General features: G+C 44.5%; 3 protein-coding genes across 14 annotated transcripts; all 3 read left to right on the top strand.

The window, feature by feature from the left end:
* The first annotated feature begins 136 nt into the window (after positions 1 to 136).
* Positions 137 to 4049, top strand: sinhcafl (SIN3-HDAC complex associated factor, like). 4 transcript variants are annotated; one of them, XM_029144429.3, is made up of 6 exons: positions 137 to 276; positions 1182 to 1342; positions 1477 to 1576; positions 1665 to 1779; positions 2102 to 2255; positions 2362 to 4049. In XM_029144429.3, exons 2-6 carry the CDS (start codon positions 1215 to 1217, stop codon positions 2543 to 2545), a joined length of 681 nt encoding a protein of 226 aa, XP_029000262.1. In that variant the 5' UTR covers positions 137 to 276; positions 1182 to 1214; the 3' UTR covers positions 2546 to 4049. The 4 variants fall into 4 exon arrangements, with proteins under 4 accessions (XP_029000262.1, XP_029000263.1, XP_029000260.1 ...); XM_029144430.3 differs by having other exon boundaries at positions 233 to 316; XM_029144427.3 differs by lacking the exon at positions 137 to 276 and adding an exon at positions 425 to 619.
* A 1520-nt stretch (positions 4050 to 5569) lies between these two features.
* scube2 (signal peptide, CUB domain, EGF-like 2) lies at positions 5570 to 19247 on the top strand. Of its 9 annotated transcripts, none has more exons than XM_029144418.3 (24): positions 5570 to 5824; positions 6242 to 6361; positions 6636 to 6761; positions 7137 to 7271; positions 7908 to 8033; positions 8116 to 8232; positions 8415 to 8480; positions 8806 to 8895; positions 9418 to 9534; positions 9610 to 9732; positions 9976 to 10092; positions 10191 to 10313; positions 10570 to 10686; positions 11100 to 11189; positions 11260 to 11382; positions 12237 to 12404; positions 12664 to 12879; positions 15853 to 16023; positions 16661 to 16828; positions 17212 to 17373; positions 17471 to 17668; positions 17798 to 17950; positions 18041 to 18120; positions 18226 to 19247. In XM_029144418.3, the coding sequence occupies exons 1-24, from the start codon at positions 5737 to 5739 to the stop codon at positions 18370 to 18372; spliced, it is 3141 nt and encodes a 1046-aa protein (XP_029000251.1). In that variant the 5' UTR covers positions 5570 to 5736; the 3' UTR covers positions 18373 to 19247. The 9 variants fall into 9 exon arrangements, with proteins under 9 accessions (XP_029000251.1, XP_029000252.1, XP_029000253.1 ...); XM_029144419.3 differs by having other exon boundaries at positions 12667 to 12879; XM_029144420.3 differs by having other exon boundaries at positions 6245 to 6361.
* A 198-nt stretch (positions 19248 to 19445) lies between these two features.
* Positions 19446 to 23111, top strand: tmem9b (TMEM9 domain family, member B). Its single transcript, XM_029144431.3, has 5 exons — positions 19446 to 19691; positions 20363 to 20454; positions 20551 to 20659; positions 20761 to 20895; positions 21974 to 23111. Exons 1-5 carry the CDS (start codon positions 19620 to 19622, stop codon positions 22127 to 22129), a joined length of 564 nt encoding a protein of 187 aa, XP_029000264.1. The 5' UTR covers positions 19446 to 19619; the 3' UTR covers positions 22130 to 23111.
* Positions 23112 to 23397: the final 286 nt, after the last annotated feature.

Below are 23397 nucleotides of genomic sequence, written 5' to 3' on the forward strand. Positions count from 1 at the left end.
TGAGTTTACAAGAACACTCCTAACGACTAGGATGATAGCTCGTTTACTACGACTCCCAGCATTCTTGTCGCCCTAGAGTACCGTGAAGGGAGCAATGATTGGTTAAACGCAAGTTCAAACCCAACGGCTGCTCTCCTTATATGGTCATTGGGTACTCGGCCCTTTCATTACAGCTTTTTATGCTAATAAGATGCTAATACCCAGCTGTATGCAAGTGTAGTATGAGCATGCGCAGTGGTTGAAAAGAACACGGTGAAGATTCAAAGTTTTTGTTCAGTAAGTGCTCTCTCATTTCTGTTGTACAAAAATTACATTTGTGAGTATTTGCTAACTTGTTATATATGAAAAGAATTATTGTAATGTGTTTCAACTGTAACGTGGTGTTAGTAATTGTCGCGCGCTAAATGTACAAAGACTCGACAATGGGATAACGTGGAAGTGAACGAGAGCGTGGCGTGGTGATGGTAGCAGTAGCTAGCTAGCATGCTAACAGCTAACAACAATGAACCGTATTTGGCGCTCTAGCGGGCAAAAGTTTGGATTTAAAGGGAAGGGTAGCTTAATCGTAACTTCTCCTGTTTTATAAAAAATATTGACGACACACATGAGCTGTAGCAAGGTAATTATCCCGCGTGTTAAAGACACGCGTGTGGCAGATATTTCTGCGAATAGCACCGTAGCTTTTTGTTTGTTCACTTCAGAAAGCGGTGCTGCCCGCTTTTTGTTTCGAGTTCCACCGCTAATGGTTTCGCGATTAAAAGACACATAACACCAACTCTTTTCACCCTGTTTGTGCTCACAGATCCGTCTAGTAATAAATGCGTTGACAGCTGGCCAGAAAAAGGATATTAAGCTTGGTTAAAGATAGTAAAACGCTGTGCTGTGAGTGGGACGTTTCAAGGACTCTCGTCACGTTGACCATGTGAAGTGTCTGAAAGTTTAGAATATCCCCCTAAATGTTTATAATTTAGTAAAAGCAGTAGGTTTGAGTCCTGCAGAAAATATGCGTTTCATCCAGGATCTGTTAACATTGACAGTTTTGAACGCGTTGCTTATATTTGTGCGCGTGTACTCACAGGGACCGCCCCCTCTTCACTAGTAGAAAGCGCGAGTGTCTGCAGGCGCCCAGTGCTGACGGTCGGGACTGGCGCACTTACCGAGCTCTGCTTTCATGTTCTCAGGTTTTTGACAGAACACCGACCAACAGACGGACTATGTTCGGCTTTCACAAGTCAAAGATTTACCGGAGTAACGACGGCTGTTGCATTTGCAAGACCAAGTCCTCCAGTTCACGCTTCACAGACAGCAGCCGATATGAAGAGACATTCAGGCTCTGCTTTGGGTAAAAAGCTTTGATTTATTATAAGTAGTATTTTTGTGTGTGGCGTTTTTACCCCCACTTGTTTATCCTGAAATATCAGGCTTTTTCAATGAATATGTCCATGGTTTTTAAATGTGTATGTGTTATTTGTTTAGACTGTCTGAAGATCGTGTTGGAGACATTTGCAATGCCTGTGTTTTACTGGTAAAGAGGTGGAAGAAGTTGCCTCATGGCTCCAAGAAGAACTGGAATCATGTATGTAAAGTCACATTATAGCAGTGAGAACCATACTCGCCCATTAGAGATTTGAACTGATTTGGTGTTTTTCTGTGACCTGACTCAGGTGGTGGATGCCAGAGCTGGACCAGGATTCAAGGTGACGAAACCCAAGAAGATCAAAAACAGCGATGCGAAGAAGAAAAACAAGCTAAGGAAGCTTCACAAGCTAAAAAGACAAAGTAAGTTGTTTTTTTAAATCAGTCTATTGGATTGAATTTGGTTTTATTTATTACTAAATATAATTGAAAAATAGCAAATGCATTGGTGGACAAAGTATCAAGTAGGTTTTCATTTTTTTCTTAGTTAATTTGCTGCCTATAGGTGCTTTGTTTATTGCTGTATGTTTTATGTTGGACCCTTTTAAAATGGTTTCACAAATTGTTTTTTGCCATAAGATTTTTTTAAATTTTCAATATAAAAATAAATGAGCATAATTGATTTAGAAAATGTCGGTAGCTTACTTTAAGTTTGATTTATTTATTTATTTTTTCTTTTCACAAGCAGACTCCGATGCACATAGCACAACATCCAGTGTGTCTCCTGCTCAGTCTCCAAGTTACAGCAACCAGTCTGATGATGGCTCAGACATCGAGTCCAAACAAAGACGGTCAACACCCTCAATCTTCTCTTTCTTGGATCGTTCCTACTGGAAAAGGTTAGTTATGGTACTTTGTTGTTAATGTGCCAGAACAAGTGTGAAACTATTTTTTAAACTTTGTTATAATCGAAATGAATGCAGCTAATATCTTCTTTCTTTAAAGGCAAAAGGTGTGTTGTGGGATCGTCTACAAAGGGCGATTTGGAGAGGTGATAATTGATCCTCGACTTTTCAAGCCGTGCTGCAGTTCCAAAAAACAGAAGACACTGGTGTCCACTCAAGTCCCCACACACCTTCCAGACTCCCTTCCTGCACAGCTCCCAGAAGACGTGAAAGAAGCTTGGTGATTGCTTTTGTTGAATTCCCCTGTAGGGTTATCCAAGGCATCCACCTGGATTTGTCTCCAGTGGCAGACCTCTCATTCCCAACCTATTTAGAGGAGTTAGGTATTTCTTTTCTACGTAATATTACTTTTTATATGGGTCTTTTTTTTACTTTTGTATAGAATTGGGTTTTTTTTATATAAAAGGAAAAAGGAAAAAAAAACATCAGCATTAGTTATTTATAGCAAAAGGATGATTTTTATTTTAAATTTCGTTGATCTCAGTTCCTAATTCTAAAATGTTTTCATTACTTTGTATTAAGTGATTGGCATTGTGTAAATATTGTTACTTTTTCATACATATCAAGACAGTTTTTTCCCCCCATACTTTTGTCAGATTGTAAGTGTGCATATGAAAGACACCAGCTATTTCTAAAACCAGCTTCTTTGTATATGTTGGATGGGCTGTTCAACATGTTGCTGCATTGTTTTGTCCTGTAGGTTTTCTATTTCTACAAAGGGCTATTGTGACACCAGGGATCATTAGTACAACTGTTATCTATTGTTGAGCTTTTAATGTATGTTTATACAAACCAATGATCTGAAAGTTTCACAGCTTAAACATGCCTTGATTTTTGAAACACTCCTTTTTATATCTGTTCATCAGTTTGTGCACGATAGTCAAACGTACTTAGACCATGAATGCAGTACTTTTCTCTGCCTTTTTGGAATAACAAGCAGAGCATTTATTTCTCGTGTACAGGCTCCAATGAAGAAAACAGTGCATGTTATAAATCAAATTCTTTTGAAATGGATTATGTAAATATGCTGTTTTGGCATTTAGTATATTCAGACCTTTTTAAATTACAGATGTTAAACCACTACTACTACTTAAATATTCTTGTAAGTGTAAAAGGTGCTGAAAACATTTGTGCTACAAGACATTCAAAGTTGTAGCTTATGCTTTGTATAAAAGTATTTGAGGCCGCAGGGAAAGTAGATTTTTGCTATTTCAGCATGCTATAATATTTCCAATGTTTGTATTTATGACATGCAGTGGTCAGAAACTGAGCATACGGGAAATGCATCACATGTTTTACATTTTGACAGAGAAGTGCTGTTTGTAGTTGTCATTGTTGATCTATCTTCAGAAGCAATTGTTCAAACTATGCAGACGTTTTGAATGTGAGAAGTGCTCTGAGGCTGTGCCACTTATCCTATTGTAGTGTTAAGCGGCGGATCCTTATCCAACCAAATTGGCTTGTAAAAAGCATTCATTAATTCAGCAATAATTAGCTGTTTTACTAATCAGAGTTCATAATCTCAAGGTTTTTCTGTTAACCTCATTTCTATAATCTCAGATTGCACAGTTTAGCTGTGGGTTATACTGTATCTAAAACCAATACTGCAGTGGCAACCGTTACCTTTTTACCAATCTCCAGCGTCATGAATTGACAGGCAATACTCTGTAAAGTTACTTAATATATTAACTTTTCTGAGGCGGGTAGATAAATGTTAAACTTGTTTTATTGTTAAAAGGAAACTTTCTTCCTTTTAAGTTTGGAAATAAGCTTGTTTTATCCTAAGGGAGTTGCCATATTGTTTTTGTGAGGTACATTTTGAGATGTGAAATGTGCCTTAATGAATTGCCTGTCCTTTTCACGAGCTTTCTCATGTAATTTATATTTATTTATTACAAACTTGTTTTACTGAACATTTTGGAAAACTGGTGTAGGAACTTTCAGGAAGTATGTTTTTAATTTGTGCACTTCATTTGAACATGCAATGTAGATGTTTTAATGCTTTTTTTGTATACTGTATCACATAGTAGATCTGTAATAAAAAAAATAAAAGCGCGTACTTGTAATAATTTTGTTCACCAGCAGGTGGCGCCCGGTAACTATCCGAAGGACTATATTTACTTCAGGTCGGTTAAGACGCGTGTGGATTGTGCATGTTTAGTACAGTAGTTTGGAAGGATTTGATGTAATGTTTACATACTTTGATTATGTAGAATGTTCATAATTTCTAACGAAAACAGCTGTCAGCTAAAACTTTTAGGAACTTAAAGTGAGGAAATATACACAATTTGTAATAAATTAAGTAGATCACACTGTACTACCATTTATAAAGTATTATTTAATTATAATGTATAAACATTTACGTTCATAAACAAAACTGAACGCCAGCCCCAAGTATAAAAATGTTTTTGAAACTAGTATGAAAACTAGACAGATATAAACGAAAATAAGGAATCTGAATCGACTTCGAGATGCAAAAATCAATACGGCTTTTGCACGTGGTTTTTTTAAGTGTCTCCATCTGTCAGTTTATATTAAATATGAATCTGAAAATGGAGGCTGCCGCTTCCCAAATTAGCCGCGTTATTGCGTGCTATTTTCATATAACGGCTGGAGAATGGCAACACGGAAAACGTTACAAAAAAATTAGGTAAGGTGTTTTTTAAAATGAGATTATTTGTACTTTTTCTTAGTGCTGGTATTACAACTTATTTAACCATGATAACCTAGCATGAATTTCACTACCGTATCGCTGGTTAGAAGCTGGAATGAGCCAATGTGACCATTTAGTCCTGCACATTTACGTTTCTAAAATGTGGCCTGAATGCGCCATTACAACGGATTAACGTGTGTTGCCTGGCAACCTCGTTGTTTGGTTGTAACGGTGCTCCTCCAGGTTAAGTTAGATAGTTAGTAGGTATTTAAGCTATTAACCTAACCATTACCATTCATTTTTTCGCGTTGTGTGTGTTTTAGTTTTTTCGCCTTTATTGGAAACGCTGTTTGCGTTTTGACTTTAAAGAAACCAAAGTTCCCAGAGTTCAACGAGAATTTCCCGATCGCTGACTTCAAAATAAAAGCTTCTGTGATTGCTTTATTTTTGTAGCGTTTTACGCAAAATCACTACACTTCCGGTCCGATAGAGTTTATCTGCCGCCTTGACGGAGCTCTGCTTCGAAAGCGGAGTTTCTCTCGCATGGACGCGCACGCACGCACGCACGCACGCACTCTCTCTCTCTCTCTCTCTCTCACTCACACACACACACACACACACACACACACACTTCTTTCTCTTTTCAAAAGCCTCTTGTGAAACAGATTGACAGGCTAGAATGAAAATGAGGCGGACGCTCGGTCGCGACTTCAGTGCATACGCGTCCTTTTGAGGAGACCTCTAAACTTGGATCATATCACCATGGGAGCTATTTGGGCTGCAAGGGACTTTTGTTTGTTTTTCCTCTTGTTAAATAGTCGCCAGAGCGCTGCGCTTGCAGAGATTCGAGGTGGGACTGTAGTGAGTCTGTGCGTGTGCGTCCTGTGTTTTGTGTCGTGGAGGGAGCTACTTTACGCACGCTTTAAGAGTGCGCTCTTCATGTTTAGCCAGTGTTGACTCTCTGTATTTTTTTAGTCTATTAACTATAGCCTATTATTAGCCTAATAACTATATAAAATAACTGTGATGGTAATTTATGAGCCCCCATTTGTTGATAACTTTGTAAAATAAGCTTTTTTGTACGTAACTTCATTTTCAGGTCGTTTCTTAATTTATGAGCGTTACAGTTATATTTGTACTATTGTGTTTTAGTTTTTGAGATATCCTTTGCAGGTTAAAGGCACTAGTTCATGCATAAATATCCCAGCTGCCTCGTTTATCGGGCTGTTTGAGTGTTTCTTGGTAATCCCCGCTGTGTGGATTTCAGCAGACCCATGCGCAGATGGAAGTGATGGCTGTCACATCGACGCTATTTGTCAGACTACACAAGGCTCGTACAAGTGCACGTGCAAGGCAGGTTTTAAAGGAGATGGACACCATTGTGAAGGTAAAGTGTCTCCTCTTCAGCTCAAACGAACGCAGCTTCAAAGTGGGACGACGGGATGTTTAGGAGAGCGGATATGTCTGTAATACCACCTACATGTTTGTATTAACAGCACGGTGATATTCTTAATCTGTTGTGGCAACATTAGTTTAATCTGCCGAGAATGGACGCGTGTAATCTCTGCGTATTTGTGCCCAACACTATTCATATTCCTGGCGACTTGCAACGGTCACTTTGGCTTTATTGAACCATCATTTGTGTGACTTTTACTCTTCAGACACCGATGAGTGCGACCTGGACTACAATGGAGGCTGTGTACACGAATGCAACAATATACCAGGAAATTATCGCTGCACTTGTTATGACGGATTTAATCTGGCACACGATGGACACAACTGTTTAGGTAAGATCATCTTGAAACAACAAAGCGAATGGGTTTTTGCGACAGACAGAGGACTTAAATCCTCAGCTCAGATGGTGAAGAGTTCATGTTTATGTCTCTGCATTAGAAGTTCCTCACACTGATGTTCAAACTCTTCTGCTGGAGTAAACCTGTTAAATGTGAGCCAACAAACAGAATAAAAAAATATAAATATCTTATTTGAAACGTCTTTATTTATATCTGCAGTATTTGTAAACTAGACAAAACATCCCTATTTGGTTTATATAAGCTGATTTATAGAAGCCCAGCTCTCCAAGGCCCAGTGTATATAGCAAATACCTTCTCCAGCATTTTGTAAACACTGTTAATTAATGCAGTCAATCCGCTGTGATGTAGATGTGGATGAATGCAAGTTCAACAACGGTGGATGCCAGCACACTTGTGTCAACACCATGGGCAGCTACGAGTGTCGCTGCAAAGAGGGCTTCTTCCTCAGCGACAACCAGCACACATGCATCCACCGCTCCGTGGGTGAGTCCAGCTCAGTTCTGCAAACCGCTTCTGAACGCGCGCCTCTGTGATGCTTCGTCTGTGCTAAGTATATTAAGCTGTGAAATTATAAATTATGTAACAAATTCTCCGGTGTCCACTTACAAATCTGAGACTGACAGCGGGACAAAGGGTGACAGGTCGAAGCTGACTCGCGGCCTTTATGTGCGCCAGCGACATGCTGTGGGAAAAGGCCCTCGGTGTCTCCGAGGACAATGCCAGTTAATAACTGCATCACTCTTGTCTCTGTGGTCTGTGTCACAGATTAGTCGTGAGTGTCTTTGTTTTGTCTTTCCACTCCGTCGGCTCCTGACCACCCCTTTAAACCCCGTGGACCTGTCCACTCATCTGTGACCTGCACAAACGGCCGCTGAATATGTTGCAGGGGCTGCAGGAGATCGCAGAGCTGCTTTGTGTTTTCTCTTTAAAAAGTGCTAAAAATCCCAGCGGTTTCTGTTTTTCTGCTTTGTGTGAGGCGTGAGAACAAGCAGCGTCTTTGAGGATGCCAGACTAATCTCCCAGTGTGTGTGTGTGTGTGTGTGTGTGTGCCTTTGTGTGCAGCTGGCCGGTCACTGTAGGAGTGTTTCATTGTGCATCTTCTCCCTCTTTCTTTTCCAGAGGGCCTCAACTGTATGAATAAGGAGCACGGCTGCGCCCACATCTGCAGGGAGACGCCCAAAGGGGGCGTGGCCTGCGAGTGTCGCCCCGGCTTCGAGCTGGCCCGGAACCACCGCGGCTGCATCCGTACGTAACGCCGTCACATTCGGGTAGACACGCGCGCCCTCGGCTCCCAGTGTCACGCTGATCTCTGTGGTTGACCCTGCAGTGACGTGTAACCACGGCAACGGAGGCTGCCAGCACACCTGCGAGGACACGGAGAACGGTCCCATATGCAGGTGTCACGCCAGGTACACCCTGCAGCCCGACAAGAAGTCGTGTGTAGGTGAGCACCCCTTCACGTCCTCGGGACGTCTTTTAGTTAGTAGTATTGTATGTAACGCAGTGCACAGTGCAACGGGGGATCCTGTGGTGATGCCATAAAAAAACATGGAGTGTGAAAGTTTATACTTAACAAGGTTTTTTCTAACTTAAGGTCCACTTACTACCTTTTTCCACACCTCACAGTCTTCCTCAGTGGATGGAGGTCTGAGCAAGACTGTGGCATGTGGTTGAAAGCTCTGGAGAAAGTTGGTAAGTGGACCTTCAGGGGTTCTTTGTTAAACTGAGTCCAAGATGCTGTGTACTTTTGCTCAATACTGCTCAAATACCTAGGAAAGAGAAGAGGCATCAGCTCCCATTTCAGGACTAGCTTCAGTCTTAGAGATAAATAAATGAACACTGTAGTTGGAAACATGTCCGTGTTGCTTCTCCGAGGACAAAGACCAGCCGTCGGTCTGTCGTCTCCAGATTCACTGATCTGCTGCGTTATCTGACTTGGCCACTGCGCTGTTTATTAAATATAATGGCGTTGTTTGACGGTTCCCGCGCTGTTAATCATTGTTTCTCTGTGTCGCAGAGCGAGACGAGGCCACGGCTGATTCCTCCAACCCCAACGCCACCGCCTTCGCCGAAGCCGACAAACGGGTCAAGCGGCGGCTGCTGATGGGTAATCATTGTGCTTCCAGCCGCCGCAGATGAAGCTGCTCCGGTGTTCTCTGCGCGACGGCCGAGCTGCTGTTAAACAGTGTCTGCTTACGTGATGCATTCCACAGGTTCTTTGAGCAAACTGTGAAATGACTCCGCGCCCGCCTGCTCCACGCCGGCGTCCGGGCCGAATACCGCGCGTTGGTGACAGCGTGGTACATTTCACGTTTCCGTCCATGGGGGAGAGGCCATTATTTATCGGCCCTGTGGCTCCAAACGCGTGAAGCATTCCGGTTGTTGGCACTTTACCAAGTGCAAAGTGCGAACACACAACTTTGTGCTGTTTTAGCAACTATGCCTTAATTCCGCATTCGTCGGCATTCATGCATCTTTACAACTCTTCCAAATACAATGTGTCATTGCCTGAAGTGCAGTTTAGACCAATATTACAAGGCAGCATCGTTCGGTTTAGGATTCAGTATCTGACGCTGAGGAATGATGTTGCATTTTCAGCCTAAAGCGAGGTCATTCTCACCCCTCTCAGAAACCTGCGCGGTGAACAATGGGGGGTGTGACTGCACTTGTAAGGACACATCCACAGGCGTGCGCTGCAGCTGCCCCGTGGGCTTCACGCTGCAGCCGGACGGGAAAACGTGCAAAGGTCAGGATGCCAGTGTAGCGCTGCCCTCCAGCCCAGGAGTCTGTACTGAACGCCGCTTTCGCCCGCTTCCCGCAGACATTGACGAGTGCGAGCTTCACAACGGCGGGTGCGACCACTCCTGCAGGAACACCATCGGCAGCTTCGAGTGCAACTGCAGGAAAGGCTTCAAGCTGCTGACGGACGAGCGAGCGTGTCAAGGTACAGAGTCGGGATGGAGCTGCGTAATAATCTTATTTTGAAAAGGTGTCTCCAACATTCACCTGTTGAGGTCAATGGACAGAAATCAGTTTTACTGTAAAAAACGTTTGATTTAATGTGCTAATTAAATGCATCTCATCCAGTTTGACCTGTAATCACTATTTCATGTCACGTGGCTTCATCCGCGTCCCATTTCCGCATCTGGTGCCCTGATATCATGTCACCCCCTGATTGTGTTTGCAGATGTGGATGAGTGCTTCTTCGAGCGGACGTGTGATCACACGTGTGTGAACTCCCCCGGTGCCTTTCAGTGCCTGTGCAACAAAGGCTACACCATGTACGGGCTGGCCCACTGCGGAGGTAGGACCACGTGCAGCGCGCGGGAACCTGAGCGTGACGCAGGTGTCGGCGTGCGCTCCATGACCTGTCGGACCCTTTATTTTTTTTTTCTGTGGCAGATATAAATGAATGCAGCGTGAACAACGGGGGCTGCGAGCAGGGCTGTGAGAACCTCCTGGGCGGATTCGAGTGCTTCTGCCGTCCTGGCTACAGGCTGCACTGGAACAGAAAGGACTGCGTCGGTGAGCTGCTGCTTTATTACAGCCCGCGTTGTGGCTTGAAGCGTACAGCAGGGGACGAAAACAGGAGATACTTTGATACTTCCTCTTTTTCTGTGATTTGCTTTCGCTTGAGTGAAACATCTTAATTGCCGCGGTGCTGTTGTCGCCCGCAGGACGTTCTCACCTCCATGTGCCTGCTCCTCACTGTTCTTGCTCAAACGTGCTTATTTGACTTACTTTCTTTTTACCTTGGAGTGTTATTGTGGTTTTTATTTAGAGGATGACAGTTTACCACCTGCACAACCTCCCTCTAAACCCACCTTGAACTGTAGTAAACAGGAGGGAGGGGACCGCTGCTTCCTGACATGCCAGTCTCAAGTTCACATCAGCAGCGGTGAGTGGCTTCCAGCTTCCATCTTTATTAACAGTATATGGTGAAGCTAAAGCTATAAAAATAAAAGAATAAAGGACAAACAATGTGTTAATTGTTGCCAGTATGATGCAGCTGCAGCAATATTTGTACAGGAGCAAATTGGAATATTCTTATTTCACCATTTTGAATCATTGCATGGAATGAATGGGCTTAAATAAAGCTCTGAGCTCTGTGGGTTGGAGAACAGTGGGACTTCCTAGTGGAAGCACAGCCAGGCTTTTAGGCTTTTCCCACATCTCTCTGTGCAAACAGTGGCCGTCGGCCTGCACAGCGTCTCCTCTTGTTACTACACGCTTCCTGTTTGCTCTTTGGGCTTTCGCGGCCCCGACTTTTGTCTGCCGGTGCGCGTGTCACGGCCTCCTGTGTGTTCTCAGGGACGGAGGATTCCTACACGGTGACCTGCGGTCTGCCCCTGCCCTGCATGGCTGACGCACAAAGGAACCTCAGCGGCTCGCTTTGCTCAGGCGAGTACGGGCCGCCGCGGCCGCACGTCCACCGGGTTTAGCCGAATCCCAACATTTGCTCGTCCCGCAGGTCCAGAAATAGCCGGCGTTCCGCGCATTAAGACCACGGCCACCTTCAGGTCCGGCGCGGCCAAGTGCAACCTGAAGCGGACGGAGGAGAAGCTGAAGGAGAGCTTGAACTCCGCGCACTCAGGTGCAGAGGCCGCCGCACAACAACACTCACAGCTTCTCCAAACACAGGGCAGATTACAGGCACACGCAGATTAAAATTAGAGCCCCTTCATGTCGCTGGTTAAAAAAACATTTGGGGTTTACCGAGGCCTGCCAGCGTCTGCAGCCGCAGCCTTCAGAAGACGGAGCAGACCTGAAGGCTGCTTCAAAGGCAACCAAGGCCCGGAGGCCAATGAGAAAAAGGCGGTGGTGAAACTGATGTGGTTTGGAGTGTCTTGAACGTTTCAGCGCAGCACTTTGTCTGGCACTGACAGGGGAGGATGTAATTAGCCGTAGCACGCCTTTCAGTCGGGTCTGACCCAGCCATCAATCAAATGGTTTCCGATTGTAAGCTTGTTTTGCTTCTCCACGGGGCTCCATCGCTCACGCGCTGTGAAGGGGCACGGAGCGTATTCCAGTAAAGGGAACGTGTCCTGCATCCTTTGCTTTTTCCATCGTTCCATGTGCATAAAGAAATGATTAGAAGGACGGCTTCATGTTCTTCACAGGGTGACGTTTGGCATTTTTGTCTATACATTTTACCAACTGTGTGTGTGTGTGTGTGTGTGTGTGTGTGTGTGTGTGTGTGTGTGTGTGTGTGTGTGTGTGTGTGTGTGTGTGTGTGTGTGTGTGTGTGTTTGTGTGTGCGTGCGTGCGTGCGTACGTGCGTGCTCCCGTGTGTGTGTGTGTGTGTGTGTGTGTGTGCGTACGTGCGTGCTCCCGTGTGTGTGTGTGTGTGTGTGTGTGTGTGTGTGTGTGTGTGTGTGTGTGTGTGTGTGTGTGTGTGTGTGCGTACGTTGTGTGCTCCCGTGTGTGCGGGCGTGTGTGTGTCCACAGACAGCAGGTCCCTCTTCACAGAGAACGTCCAGTTCAGCTACGTCAGCCTGCGCTGCACCTCGTCGGGGCAGCGGGCGCGCAGCCGCCACGGCCGCCGGGCCGGCGAGGACGACGGCTCCTCCATCACAGCCGAGTTCGAGCTGGATGTGAACCTAGAGGAGGTAACAGGTTGGTCTCTCTGCGCTGCCTCCGTTTCCTGCCTGTCTCCACGCCGCCGTCTGCTCCCCACTCACGCACTGTTAAAGTATCTCCTGTTTTGGTGCCGGGCTCTGGGCCCGCGGGTCTCCCTCTGTTTCTGAGTGTGTCCTCTCTCCCTCTCTCCATCCTCCTGATGGATGGATGTGAAGGATTAGACTTCCCGGCATGACTTTGACTGTTTGGTGGCGTGTTGCTCTGGAAGCGTTGTGCTATCGAGTGCTTCTCTCAGCAGAGAGCTGTGACCTGAGCTGCGTGCGCCGGCGCTCCGAGAAGCGCCTCAGGAAAACCATCAGGACCTTGAGGAAGTCCATCAACCGGGAGCAGTTTCACCTCCGCTTCGCCGGCTCCGCCTACGAGATCTCCAGGAGTCCGGGTCAGCTGTCCGGAACCGGCGAGCTGCCGGGCCAGTGCGCGGCAGGACAGGTGCCGGTGGGCAGGAAATGTGGTGAGTCTGAGTCTGCGGTCCGTCATGCAGGCTGCAGGTGGGCTTCGGAGCTGACGTGATCCGTGCAAGGCTGCTTTAATGATCGGATCTGGAGCAGGTGTTGGCCAGATGAGCGCCGCCTTCGCCTCGCAGACGTGTAATGAGCCGGCGGCGGCGGGTTTCGCATGGGAGAACACAGAGGCTGCTGTTGGGCTCCTCCAGCATCTCCACGCGTGACGTGAGGTCTGACTGCGGGCCTCCTGCTACCTGTGGCCTCCCGCTGTGGGTTTTACACGCGATTTGCGACGGGGAAAACGTTCATTAAGTGCGACCGCACGCTGTCTGGTGGGAGCCGGCGCCCCTGGTTCTGGGCCTCCCAGCGCGAGTGCTGGTGCCGCACCGCGTTGTAATCATATTGTGACATATATTCAGAGTATGCACACATATAGCACCAGTTTTATATGTGTATATTCTCCAACACCAAAGTGGTCAGAAGACAAACAAACCTGATACTGTATAGTTCCTGGAGGAGGTGTTTCCCTGTGACACTGTAAATTTACTGTCAGTGTTTCATTTTGTTGTGAAGCTGCACTGACATCATTATATATCGTTTCTGTTTCTAACACAGGTCTAAAGCGTCTCGATTCCTTACCCCCCCCCCGCGGTGCTTTCAGGTCAACATTAAGCAGTCTATTGGCCATGGCAGGGGTGTAGACATGTAATTTGGGAGGGGAGGGGGTGCAGCATGAAGCTGAAAGGCATTCTTCCTGAAATCCAGCTCTTTAAGCAGCTATATTTTTGCCCTCCTCCCGCCGCCCGCTCTGGCTTGGCTCAGAGTGTAGTTTGGGCCCTTTTCAGTCTGCCCGCCCCATTGAAAAGCCCGTCTGAGGCGGGTTCTCGCTGCCTGAGCGGCACTCGGAGAGACGCGTTTCCACCTCCGTGCACCCGTCCGGTGCCGCGAGGCCGCGACGGCACCGGACGGGTCCGTTTTGAATCCAAGACGGACCGGATTCAGCTCAGGAACCGAATGTAAGCTCAGAAAAAAACCTGACGTTCACACACACAGAGCAAAGATGATGCAGATGACGCATAACGGGCCTCGCTTTCACGCAGCTTCGACTCTCGTGCTTAATGTGTTTGCGTGTTTGTTTTGAAATTAAAGATGCTCAGGGAGCGCTGTTGATTCAAGCTGGCGGTTTGAGCCCTCCACCCCCCCTTCAGGCCCCAGCTGGGGCCACTTTGCATGACCCCCAGCCACTAAACTGCTAAAGAGAATTGACTTCAGCCACACCATGGGAATCAATTAGCATCAGCTGTTTGGGCCTCCGCTTGATGGGCGCAGGCAGTGATTGGGCCAGGCAGAATGGGGGGATTCAGAAACCTGACCCCTTTTATTGGGTTCAGCGCCTTACCACTGTGATACCGCAGTGTTTTCCTATGTCATCAAGTAGGCAAAGACTGGGGCCTTGAATAGAGGTGAAAGGTCCTTTACACCTCTTTGGGGCCATCAATTCGAGGACTCTATAGAAGCGTTCTTTGCATTTGAAAAGCTTCAAGGTTTTTTTCTCTTTCACTCTCACTTTCTCTCTTCTCTCACTGCTTCCCTCTGTCAAATAAAAGCTGTTAGAGGGACAATGCAATGATGGCTCCTCATGGTCTTTCAGAGTAAACAATGGGCCCCGAAAAAATGAACTGCTCTTGAGAGAATTACATTTTCACCCTTTAGAAGAAAATCTAACAGTTTGCTGAGCGTCATATAATGGATCTACGTTAGGGCTTTTGTGCGAGGGGTCTGTGGAGCTCTGCTGACACGCTGGGCTGCATTTTGAGCTAAAGACCCGGGATTTTATCGTCTCGCTCTTGTGCGAGATCACCTTGAGTTTTCAAAACAAAGTCTTAAAACCATCAGACAGATCCAGTCATTCCCAGGTTAATTACAGGCATCACACCGAATGCGATGCCTGTAATTGAGTTGAGATAAGAGGGAAATAGTCTCTTTGATTTGCTCCTGCGCCCACTCTTCAGGGCGGCCACTCTTTTTATGGTGGTATTAAGAGTTTTCTCGCTGGTGCGCAGACACGTGACGATCGGGACGTGTCCAATGTAGACTTGCTGCATTTCTGTCTCATTTATACGACTTCAGCTCATTGCTGGGCTTTTGTAACAGCAGTTATTCTACGTGGTGGATGGTTTGCTTTCCTTCTGCAAATGTAAACAATTACTGTATATTTATAAAAATGCCGTTGCACTGACTTGTTAAGATTTTCTCTGTATTCACTGCATTACCTGCAGAGTTGCACATTACAAATAGTCACTGAACTGAAGCACAGATCCAGCTTACAGTCAGAAAACAAGCTAATACAGGTTTGTTTGCATCGTAACGTAAGGTGTAACGTGGAGATGTTGGATGGTTGAATGTCCTGCTGACTGAGTTACGCCATTCATCTGCATCAAGGTCAGCGTGCATCACTACCCGAGCCGTCATAGCCATCTTTGGTTTGACCCGTTTCTCTGCTCTGCTCTTCATTCGTTTCCAGTATGATTACACTTGAGCTGCTGTATTTATAGTGTGAGTGTCTTGTGTGGTTAGGGCTGTTTGATTATGGGGAGCCACAGGGCACGCTGCTATATTTGTTAATTCACGTCTGTATTTATTGTCTATCTTCCCATCTAATGGTTTTTGTGTGGCAAGCCGACACTTATCTGTCTGCTTAACTGACGTAAATTACAAGCTCGGGCACATTAGTCTGGCCCAGATGTCTCATCTGAAGTCTTTGTTTTTGGTTTGCGAGGGAAATGTTTGGTTTTTACCTCTCAGTTTCATCTTCATTTCATATTCTGAAAGAATTATAGCATGATATGTTTACTCAAACTATATTTTAAAAGTGAATCATCTGAACACCTCATCCGTGTGTGTGAGTTACAGAGAAATGGGTGAAGTAACAGCCTCCCATTCTTTCATGCCTTTCGTCTTCTTCCCCACTTATCTGACAGTGAGCTGCGGTGCTGGGACCTACTTTGACGGGGACCAGGGCAGGTGTGTGCTGTGTCCAGCTGGGATGTATCAAGACGAGGAAGGACAAATGTCTTGTGAGATCTGTCCCGGACCTGAAGGGAGAGAAATCTCCAAGGTGGTCGGGGCTCGTAACATGTCAGAGTGTGGAGGTGAGACAGTGTGTTTAACTCACAAAAGTATCGCTTTGTTGGAGCCGAATAACATATACATATCAATAAAGTGGTTTATCAGTCGGCCCTTTGAAGGCTGTGATGTCGGCGCAGATCACAAGAGGCTGCACATTTATATAAATCAAGTGTGTTTAGACCTTTAGACAGAGCTGGACGAAATGAATAAAATAAAAAAAGACACAGAGGGACCTAAAGTATAAATAACAGTTTTGAGAGTATGAGCCACACAGGAAGTGAAGGTGGATGGATAAGGATCTCCCACAGGCAGCTGCTCTGCTCTGCTTCTCTAAAGTCTCTTTCAGTAGCAAATAAAAGCTGAGGGAGCCTCCGTGTTTTGGTCTCCTCCTGTGCTGTTATTGCAGCCGCTTCCAGATCCCATCTCCTCTGACAGACTAAACAAGGAGAGCTATCAGCAGACTCCCACTGGCTCTCTATTAGTCACTGGAGTGATGCGGTGTGTGCGAGGTGGTGCACTTTGGCATCACTCCAGCAACTGAAGGCTCTTATCTTAATGGAAGGGAGAGTGTTTCGCATTGCACATGCACCACAGTCACGAAAAGCCTTGAAGTGAAACCAGAGGCCACGTGGTGCAGCTCTGACGCTTGTTTTTGTTCAGGTCAGTGCCCTCCGGGTCAGTACTCCAGCGATGGCTTCATCCCCTGCCTCCCCTGTCCACTGGGAACGTACCAGCCGGAAGTGGGCCGGACCACCTGCTTCCCTTGCGGAGGGAGCCTTGTGACCAAGCGCAGCGCCGCTGTGACTTTTCAGGAATGTGAGACTAAAGGTGGGAAAGTCTGGTTGTTACCGTTCACTTGATGAAACAGCTTGTTGGACGTGAGTCTATGAGGCTGTCGTGGGTGGTCACAGATACTCTGCTGCCCCCTGGAGCTCTTACATTGTCCACACACTGTCTCAAAGGTTCTGGCAGTAGTTTACCAACTATTACTACTACTACTACTAATAATAATAATACTTTCTGATCACAACATAGCAGATGCTTTTCTTGTAGCTTGTAAACTTTTACTCGTCAAATCACAAAAGCCACTCCAGGAATAAAATAAGAGAGAGTGAAGAAGAAAAGTCATTTTAGTCCAAGCTTTAGCCCAGTAGTCAGTATTTGATGCATTACATAACCAACGCATCAATCACTGCCCTGGGCTCCTGCAGTCCAGTGTTCTCCAGGGCATTACTACAACACCAGCACACACCGCTGCATCCGCTGTCCCATCGGCACGTATCAGGGGGAGTTTGGCCAGAACTACTGCGTCTCCTGCCCTGGGAACACCACCACAGACTTCGATGGCTCCACTAACATCATGCAGTGCAAAGGTGAGTTAGTCGGAAGCTATCTGGGATTCGGCTGCAGATCATTTGTCTTGCTGTGTCAAGAATAAAACAAAGACCTATTCATCGCGTCTCCTCGCAGACCGGCATTGCGGAGGAGAGCTGGGAGATTTTACCGGCTACATCGAGTCCCCCAACTACCCGGGGAACTACCCAGCCAACGTCGAGTGCACGTGGATCATCAATCCGCCGGCCAAGCGCAGGATCCTTATCGTGGTCCCAGAAATCTTCCTTCCTATCGAGGACGAGTGTGGAGACTATTTAGTCATGAGAAAAAGCTGTGAGTTTTACCCGTGTCCATCCATATGTGTCTTTGTTATTTAGCCTAGTGGGTTTACAGCAGGATAATGGGACTATTGTTATGAACTGAACTCCCATGCCCATTCCCTGTGCCCATGTTCCCTCACAGCTCTCGTCAACTCCGTGACAACCTATGAGACTTGCCAGACGTACGAACGTCCAATCGCTTTCACCTCCCGCTCCAAGAGGCTTTGGATTCAGTTCAAATCCAACGAAGGAAACAGCGGGAAAGGCTTCCAGGTGCCGTACGTGACATATGATGGTAAGGAGAACTATGACTCCTGTACATGTTGGTTTATTATACGACTTACTCAAACACTAAGGAGCTGTTTATGGACTTAACTTGTTTCAGAGGACTACCAAGAATTAATAGAGGACATAGTCAGAGATGGGCGGCTATATGCTTCGGAGAATCACCAGGAAATTCTCAAGGTATCTGTATTTTATTATTTGTTGTACATTCTTTTCACTGTATTGCATCATCGTGGACTGGAGAGAAACAAAACTTTCCATTAAAGCGGGTCATTTTCTCATCAGGACAAGAAGCTCATGAAGGCGTTGTTTGACGTGCTGGCTCACCCACAAAACTTCTTCAACTACACGGCACAAGAATCACGAGAAATGTTCCCCAAGTCCTTCATCCGCTTCCTGCGTTCCAAAGTCCTCAGATTTCTTCGTCCCTAAAAAGAGCTATTGCTGATTGTTTTTCCCTAATAAGCTTAAATTTGATACTAAAAAATAGGATCCTGTGGACAAAATGGACGAGTTGAGCAAGTGAACTTTAATTAGAGCTTTGCGAGGCATCGACCCATAGAAACCAATCGGGCTCGCTTCGTTTTGGACATTTGCTCATGTTTAATTAGCAGCAGAGGAATTGTAGTGACTTTATACCCTTCTTTGATTTGTAAAGTCACCATCTCAGGATCTGAACCCAAAGTGCAAATCTGTGTATTTGAATCTTGCTAAATATTGTACATCGCGTCATAATGAAAAACAGAAGTCGTAGCTAAACAGACACATGCTGTCTTTCAGTGATGCAGAATCTAGTTTTAAGGTAGACATCTTACACTGCTAGAAGTTGACTGTTGAGAGAAATGTTCAAATACAATGTAGCACAAGCGTCTTCTTGGGAACATTAGCACTACTGAGGAGGTAGTGGCACTACAAAAGCAATTATTCTGAGGTTTTGTGTATATGATGTAAAAAGTTTTAGGTGAAACTAATGTAATGTAGCTACTACATACAGTCCCACAGCGTAGCATTGCTGGTGGCTCATTATTCGATGTCCCGGGGGATCTGATATAAAGGGCTGCTGTCATCAAACTCTTCCAATGGCGTAGGTGCAGTCATCTTTCACTTCACAATTTGTATTGTGAAGCCAAAGACAACTGTTCACCCTCAGAGGACGATGAGCGAGTTAAACAGAGAGAACGTGAAAAGAAAGTCCTGTAAAATAGAACTGAGTAATTCACCTGTTTTAGATGATACATTTATGTATATTTTTATGGTTTTGTACATCTGATATTCTGTAAATAAAGATAGAAAACTTCTTCTCAGTATTTATTTCACTGTCTTGCTTTTTTGTTTGTCACACAACATAAACTTATTATTTTACTATATATAAAATAACAAACATTTTTTCTATAAACCACCAATCTTTAATCGACTGAAATGGATGGTTAATTATTTCTCACCTAATAATCTAACCAAATATTTGCCCTTGCGCCGAGACGTCACGTGCACTTTCAACTGAACGCAAGCGGAAATCCGGAAGCGACGAGTCAGCTGAGGCTGTTTATCCGGTTTATCTCTGTTAGCTTCATGGCTAACATCTCCTCTTCCTAGGGTGTGTTTCCCAGCGCTGGACTTGTCTGTGAAAACAGCGGAGCTACTGTTCTTTGCAAAGTGAAAACCTGTGACAGTCTTTAAAGATGAAGTCTGTGTTGGTCCTCGAGATTTTTACACTGGGTTGCTTCGTTCTGTTAAGTGACGTTATGGCGAAGGTAAGGCTAACGTTAGCTAGCTGGGTCCGCTAGCGCTAAATGGTGATGGTAATAAAGCAGTGGGGTGGTTAGATCGCTTACATTTACGTCAGATCATCGTAGAATTGTTTAACACTTATTTTCACGTAGCTGTACGAATAAAACCAAATGTCTTCCAACTGACAGGACCAGAAAAGACGCAGGTGCTGCTAACGCCGAGGTCTCACTTCTAGAAGAACACAAGATTATAATAGCGTTAAATGAATATAAAAACCCCAAAGAAAGCAGTGTCTGCTTGGTGGAGGCTCGTTAACGGTGACCTGGCCCGTAGTATATTGGTCGTTTCAGCGGTTGACAAAGAATATCAAAGAAAGGTTACGAGCTGCACAGCTAGTAGATGTGATCCGATATAAAATATATCGTATAGTGTGTAATATAGTATATAAAAGTTATTATAAAAAGTGAATCACAGGGCAAAGGTTAAGATAGAAGAAATCTATGCTCAGGCTGAATACTGGAATGTAACGAAATCTTTTACGTACAAGTACTCGCATAGCAAGTCAATATCTATGTAGTAAATTTACTGTACAACTAATAATATTGACTATACATTAAATACTATATTTAACAAAGAACTTGTTGAAGTGCAGATAGAAAACACTCCCAAACAGATCTGTAATTTCATGTTACAGAATGCTGAAGACGTCCGCTGTAAATGCATCTGTCCACCATACAGAGAGATCAAGGGGCAAATCTACAAAAAAAATGTTACTCTCAAAGACTGGTACGTGCCGCTACTTCTCACTCAGTGTCCTCAATTAACACGAGCTGTCAGTGTTTTGTTCTCTTCTGGCTTGTTAATGTTCTCAAATGCTTTCAGTAACTGTCTCCATGTGGTCGATCTCTTCCCGGTGGACGGCAAAGATGTCGAAGCGTACTGTTTACGCTGTGAGTGCAAATATGAAGAGAGGAGCTCAGGAACCATAAAGGTAAATTGAATTTAGTGTCTGTGCCAATATAAAGTCACTTTGATGCACCAAATGAAGAACTTATTGATTTTAATACGATAACTGATCATTGCCATCCTTAGTTTACCATCATAATGTACCTGTCCATCCTGGGCCTGCTGCTGCTCTACATGGTCTACCTGACTCTCCTGGAGCCCATTCTAAAGAGACGTCTGTTCGGACACTCGCAGCTCATCCAGAGTGATGATGATGCCGGGGTACGTTTTTTTTATCTATTACGGCTGTCAGCTCTTTGTGATAAAGTACATGAAGAGTTTATTTCATGGTAATTGTGATACTGTGCTGCACAGATAAACAAAATATGACTCCTATTCTGAACGTCAAAAGGACCTTTCACGTGTGCTTATTAACCTCAGTCGTCCTAAAACGTCACATGGGATGCATTTGTCTTGGGTTAAAGTTTAACAAGGTTATGAGTTCTTGCTGAAGTTTACAGACTCCACACTTTGCAGGGAGCTTAGATTCACAACCCATTATTATAGTTTTTTTTATTTTTAGAGTAATTATTATGGCAGCACATTAAACTCTTTTGATGTCTGGCCTAATTTAATGACCGTTTTCCTGTTGATGACATATTTGTTATTTTTATTATCTAATATAACCAAAGCATTCCTAAAACCATCAAAGCGAATACAAAAAAGCAGAAAACCAAAGTAATCTCACTCAGTAGGACGCTGTATTTAAAATTGTTTATATATTAACAAAGGGAACCAGTAAGTGCCTTTGCCTGAGGGTGGAGGCTGAACTGTGCCTGCCTTGCTGTGAGCGCTCTGTTTTCACTGGCAAAGATGAAGCAGGACGAAGTCTTGCATGAGAGGGTTCCCTTGAAAAATCTTTTGTCTTTATTTTATGTTAGTAAAAACGTCATCACTTCCTTTACGTTTGTGATAGTGTCTTCCCTAATAAGCTGTTCCTTTTTAAAATGGTTTCCTGTTTATGGCATAACCACAGAATTACAGAATTATCAAGCTGATCTGAAAGCCTTCACTCTACACGTAGACCTAACATTTGTGGTACATGAAACCATAACAGAAAGAGAAGTGTGCTTTGAAAACCAATAAACTGAACGCATGTGTTCTGCAGTGTACTCGAAGATGGACTTTGATGGGTGGATGGTAATTCCCACCCAAAAAACAAACTAGAGCGTAAAAACAATTGTCAGTGTGTGTGTGTTCTTTACATCTGGGGTATTTTTAAGTAGCCTTTCATTTCATTAGAAATGATGGACCTGCTGTACTTCAGACCGGCTTAATTCTATGGTTTTTGTTGTTGCAGGACCAACAGCCATTCGCAAACGCTCACAACGTTCTGTCGCGTTCACACTCTCGACCAAATGTGCTGAACAAAGTGGAGCACGCTCAGCAGCGCTGGAGGAGGCAGGTCCAGGAACAGAGGAAGTCTGTGTTCGACCGCCACGTCGTTCTCAGTTAATCTGCCGTGAGCTACCGGTGGAGCAAAAACAACAAAAAAATGAAGTAAAAAAAAAAATGTTCACTGTGACAGAACCCCTGAATTATTTCTCAAGCTTTCTTCTCTTTTCTGGTTTGTACCATCAAAGTGTGACATACTGTCTTTGATCATGGTGAGGTTCCTGGCAGTTGTTTAATGGAAATCTTAGTCTGCAGGCAGCACAAGAGATTATGGTGAATTCAGTTTGGCTCAGTTTTGAAGTTTGAAGGCAGAATTCTTCTCTCACAAAGGCACTGGAGAATGTGACATGAAACACATGATGGTAGAAGCTAATACATTTCCAGTGGATGTTGTACTGGTCTCTGTGTTGGACGGACTTCCATCAGTCTTAAAATGACCAGCCTTTCAATTTTAAAGCCAGAATAAAAGATCAAGATGTTGGTTGGTAACTGGACGCATGTAGCTGGTGAGTAGTTAAATCCAAACATTAAAATAACTTAGAACTATTGCTCTCACCACAGGAGAAGGGAACTAGTGTAACATAGAAACCTTTCAGCTTTCTCAAAACATGCATGTTTTATAATATATCTTTTGTAAATGTGTTTTCAGCCCTTCATTCCTGTTCATGCTCTGTGTCTGAGGTAAGAATCATCTTTCAATGCGTGGAAGTAGTTTCACCGAATCTTATTGCAGGAATCGATGCGAGTCCTTGATGTGATGTTGTCGTGAGCATAGCTGTAATATTGATCCTCATCTGAAACCAGTGCCCGTAGTATTTAATTTTAGCACTTTTTTGTGCTTAGACTAACACCAGCTTCATGATCCCAGTGCCTGTTGTCCAACAGGAATTATTGATGCTGGTGTTCTGAGCTCAGATGTTGATCATGTAAAAAGTTGGGCTGCAGAAAAAAAAAAAACTACTGTTGGAGATGTATGAAAGTGTTCTTATCTATTGTACATGTGATTCCTTTACCTTTGAAATAAACTTATGTAATATTTGTGATTCTCGTATTTGTTGTTTGTTTAATAGTTGTTATCCTATTAGGCCTGCATTAACTAGTTTAAACATTTTAATTACAGTAGCAACTGTTTTTACAAATGTGAAACATAAAGCTGCTATTCCATATGTTACTAGCACAACAAGAGAGAAGATGTAGAAGCAATTTGAAAAAAAAATTAGTTTAAAACTAGAAATGCTAATAAAAAGCGGATGTGATAATTTCCGTTCCTTTCTATTAATTTAAAGCACATGTATTAACTGGATGAACCTGTTGAACTACGTCTAAACG

Source organism: Betta splendens, chromosome 3 (assembly GCF_900634795.4).
Source record: "Betta splendens chromosome 3, fBetSpl5.4, whole genome shotgun sequence".
In the NCBI taxonomy this organism is placed as follows: Eukaryota; Metazoa; Chordata; class Actinopteri; order Anabantiformes; family Osphronemidae; genus Betta; species Betta splendens.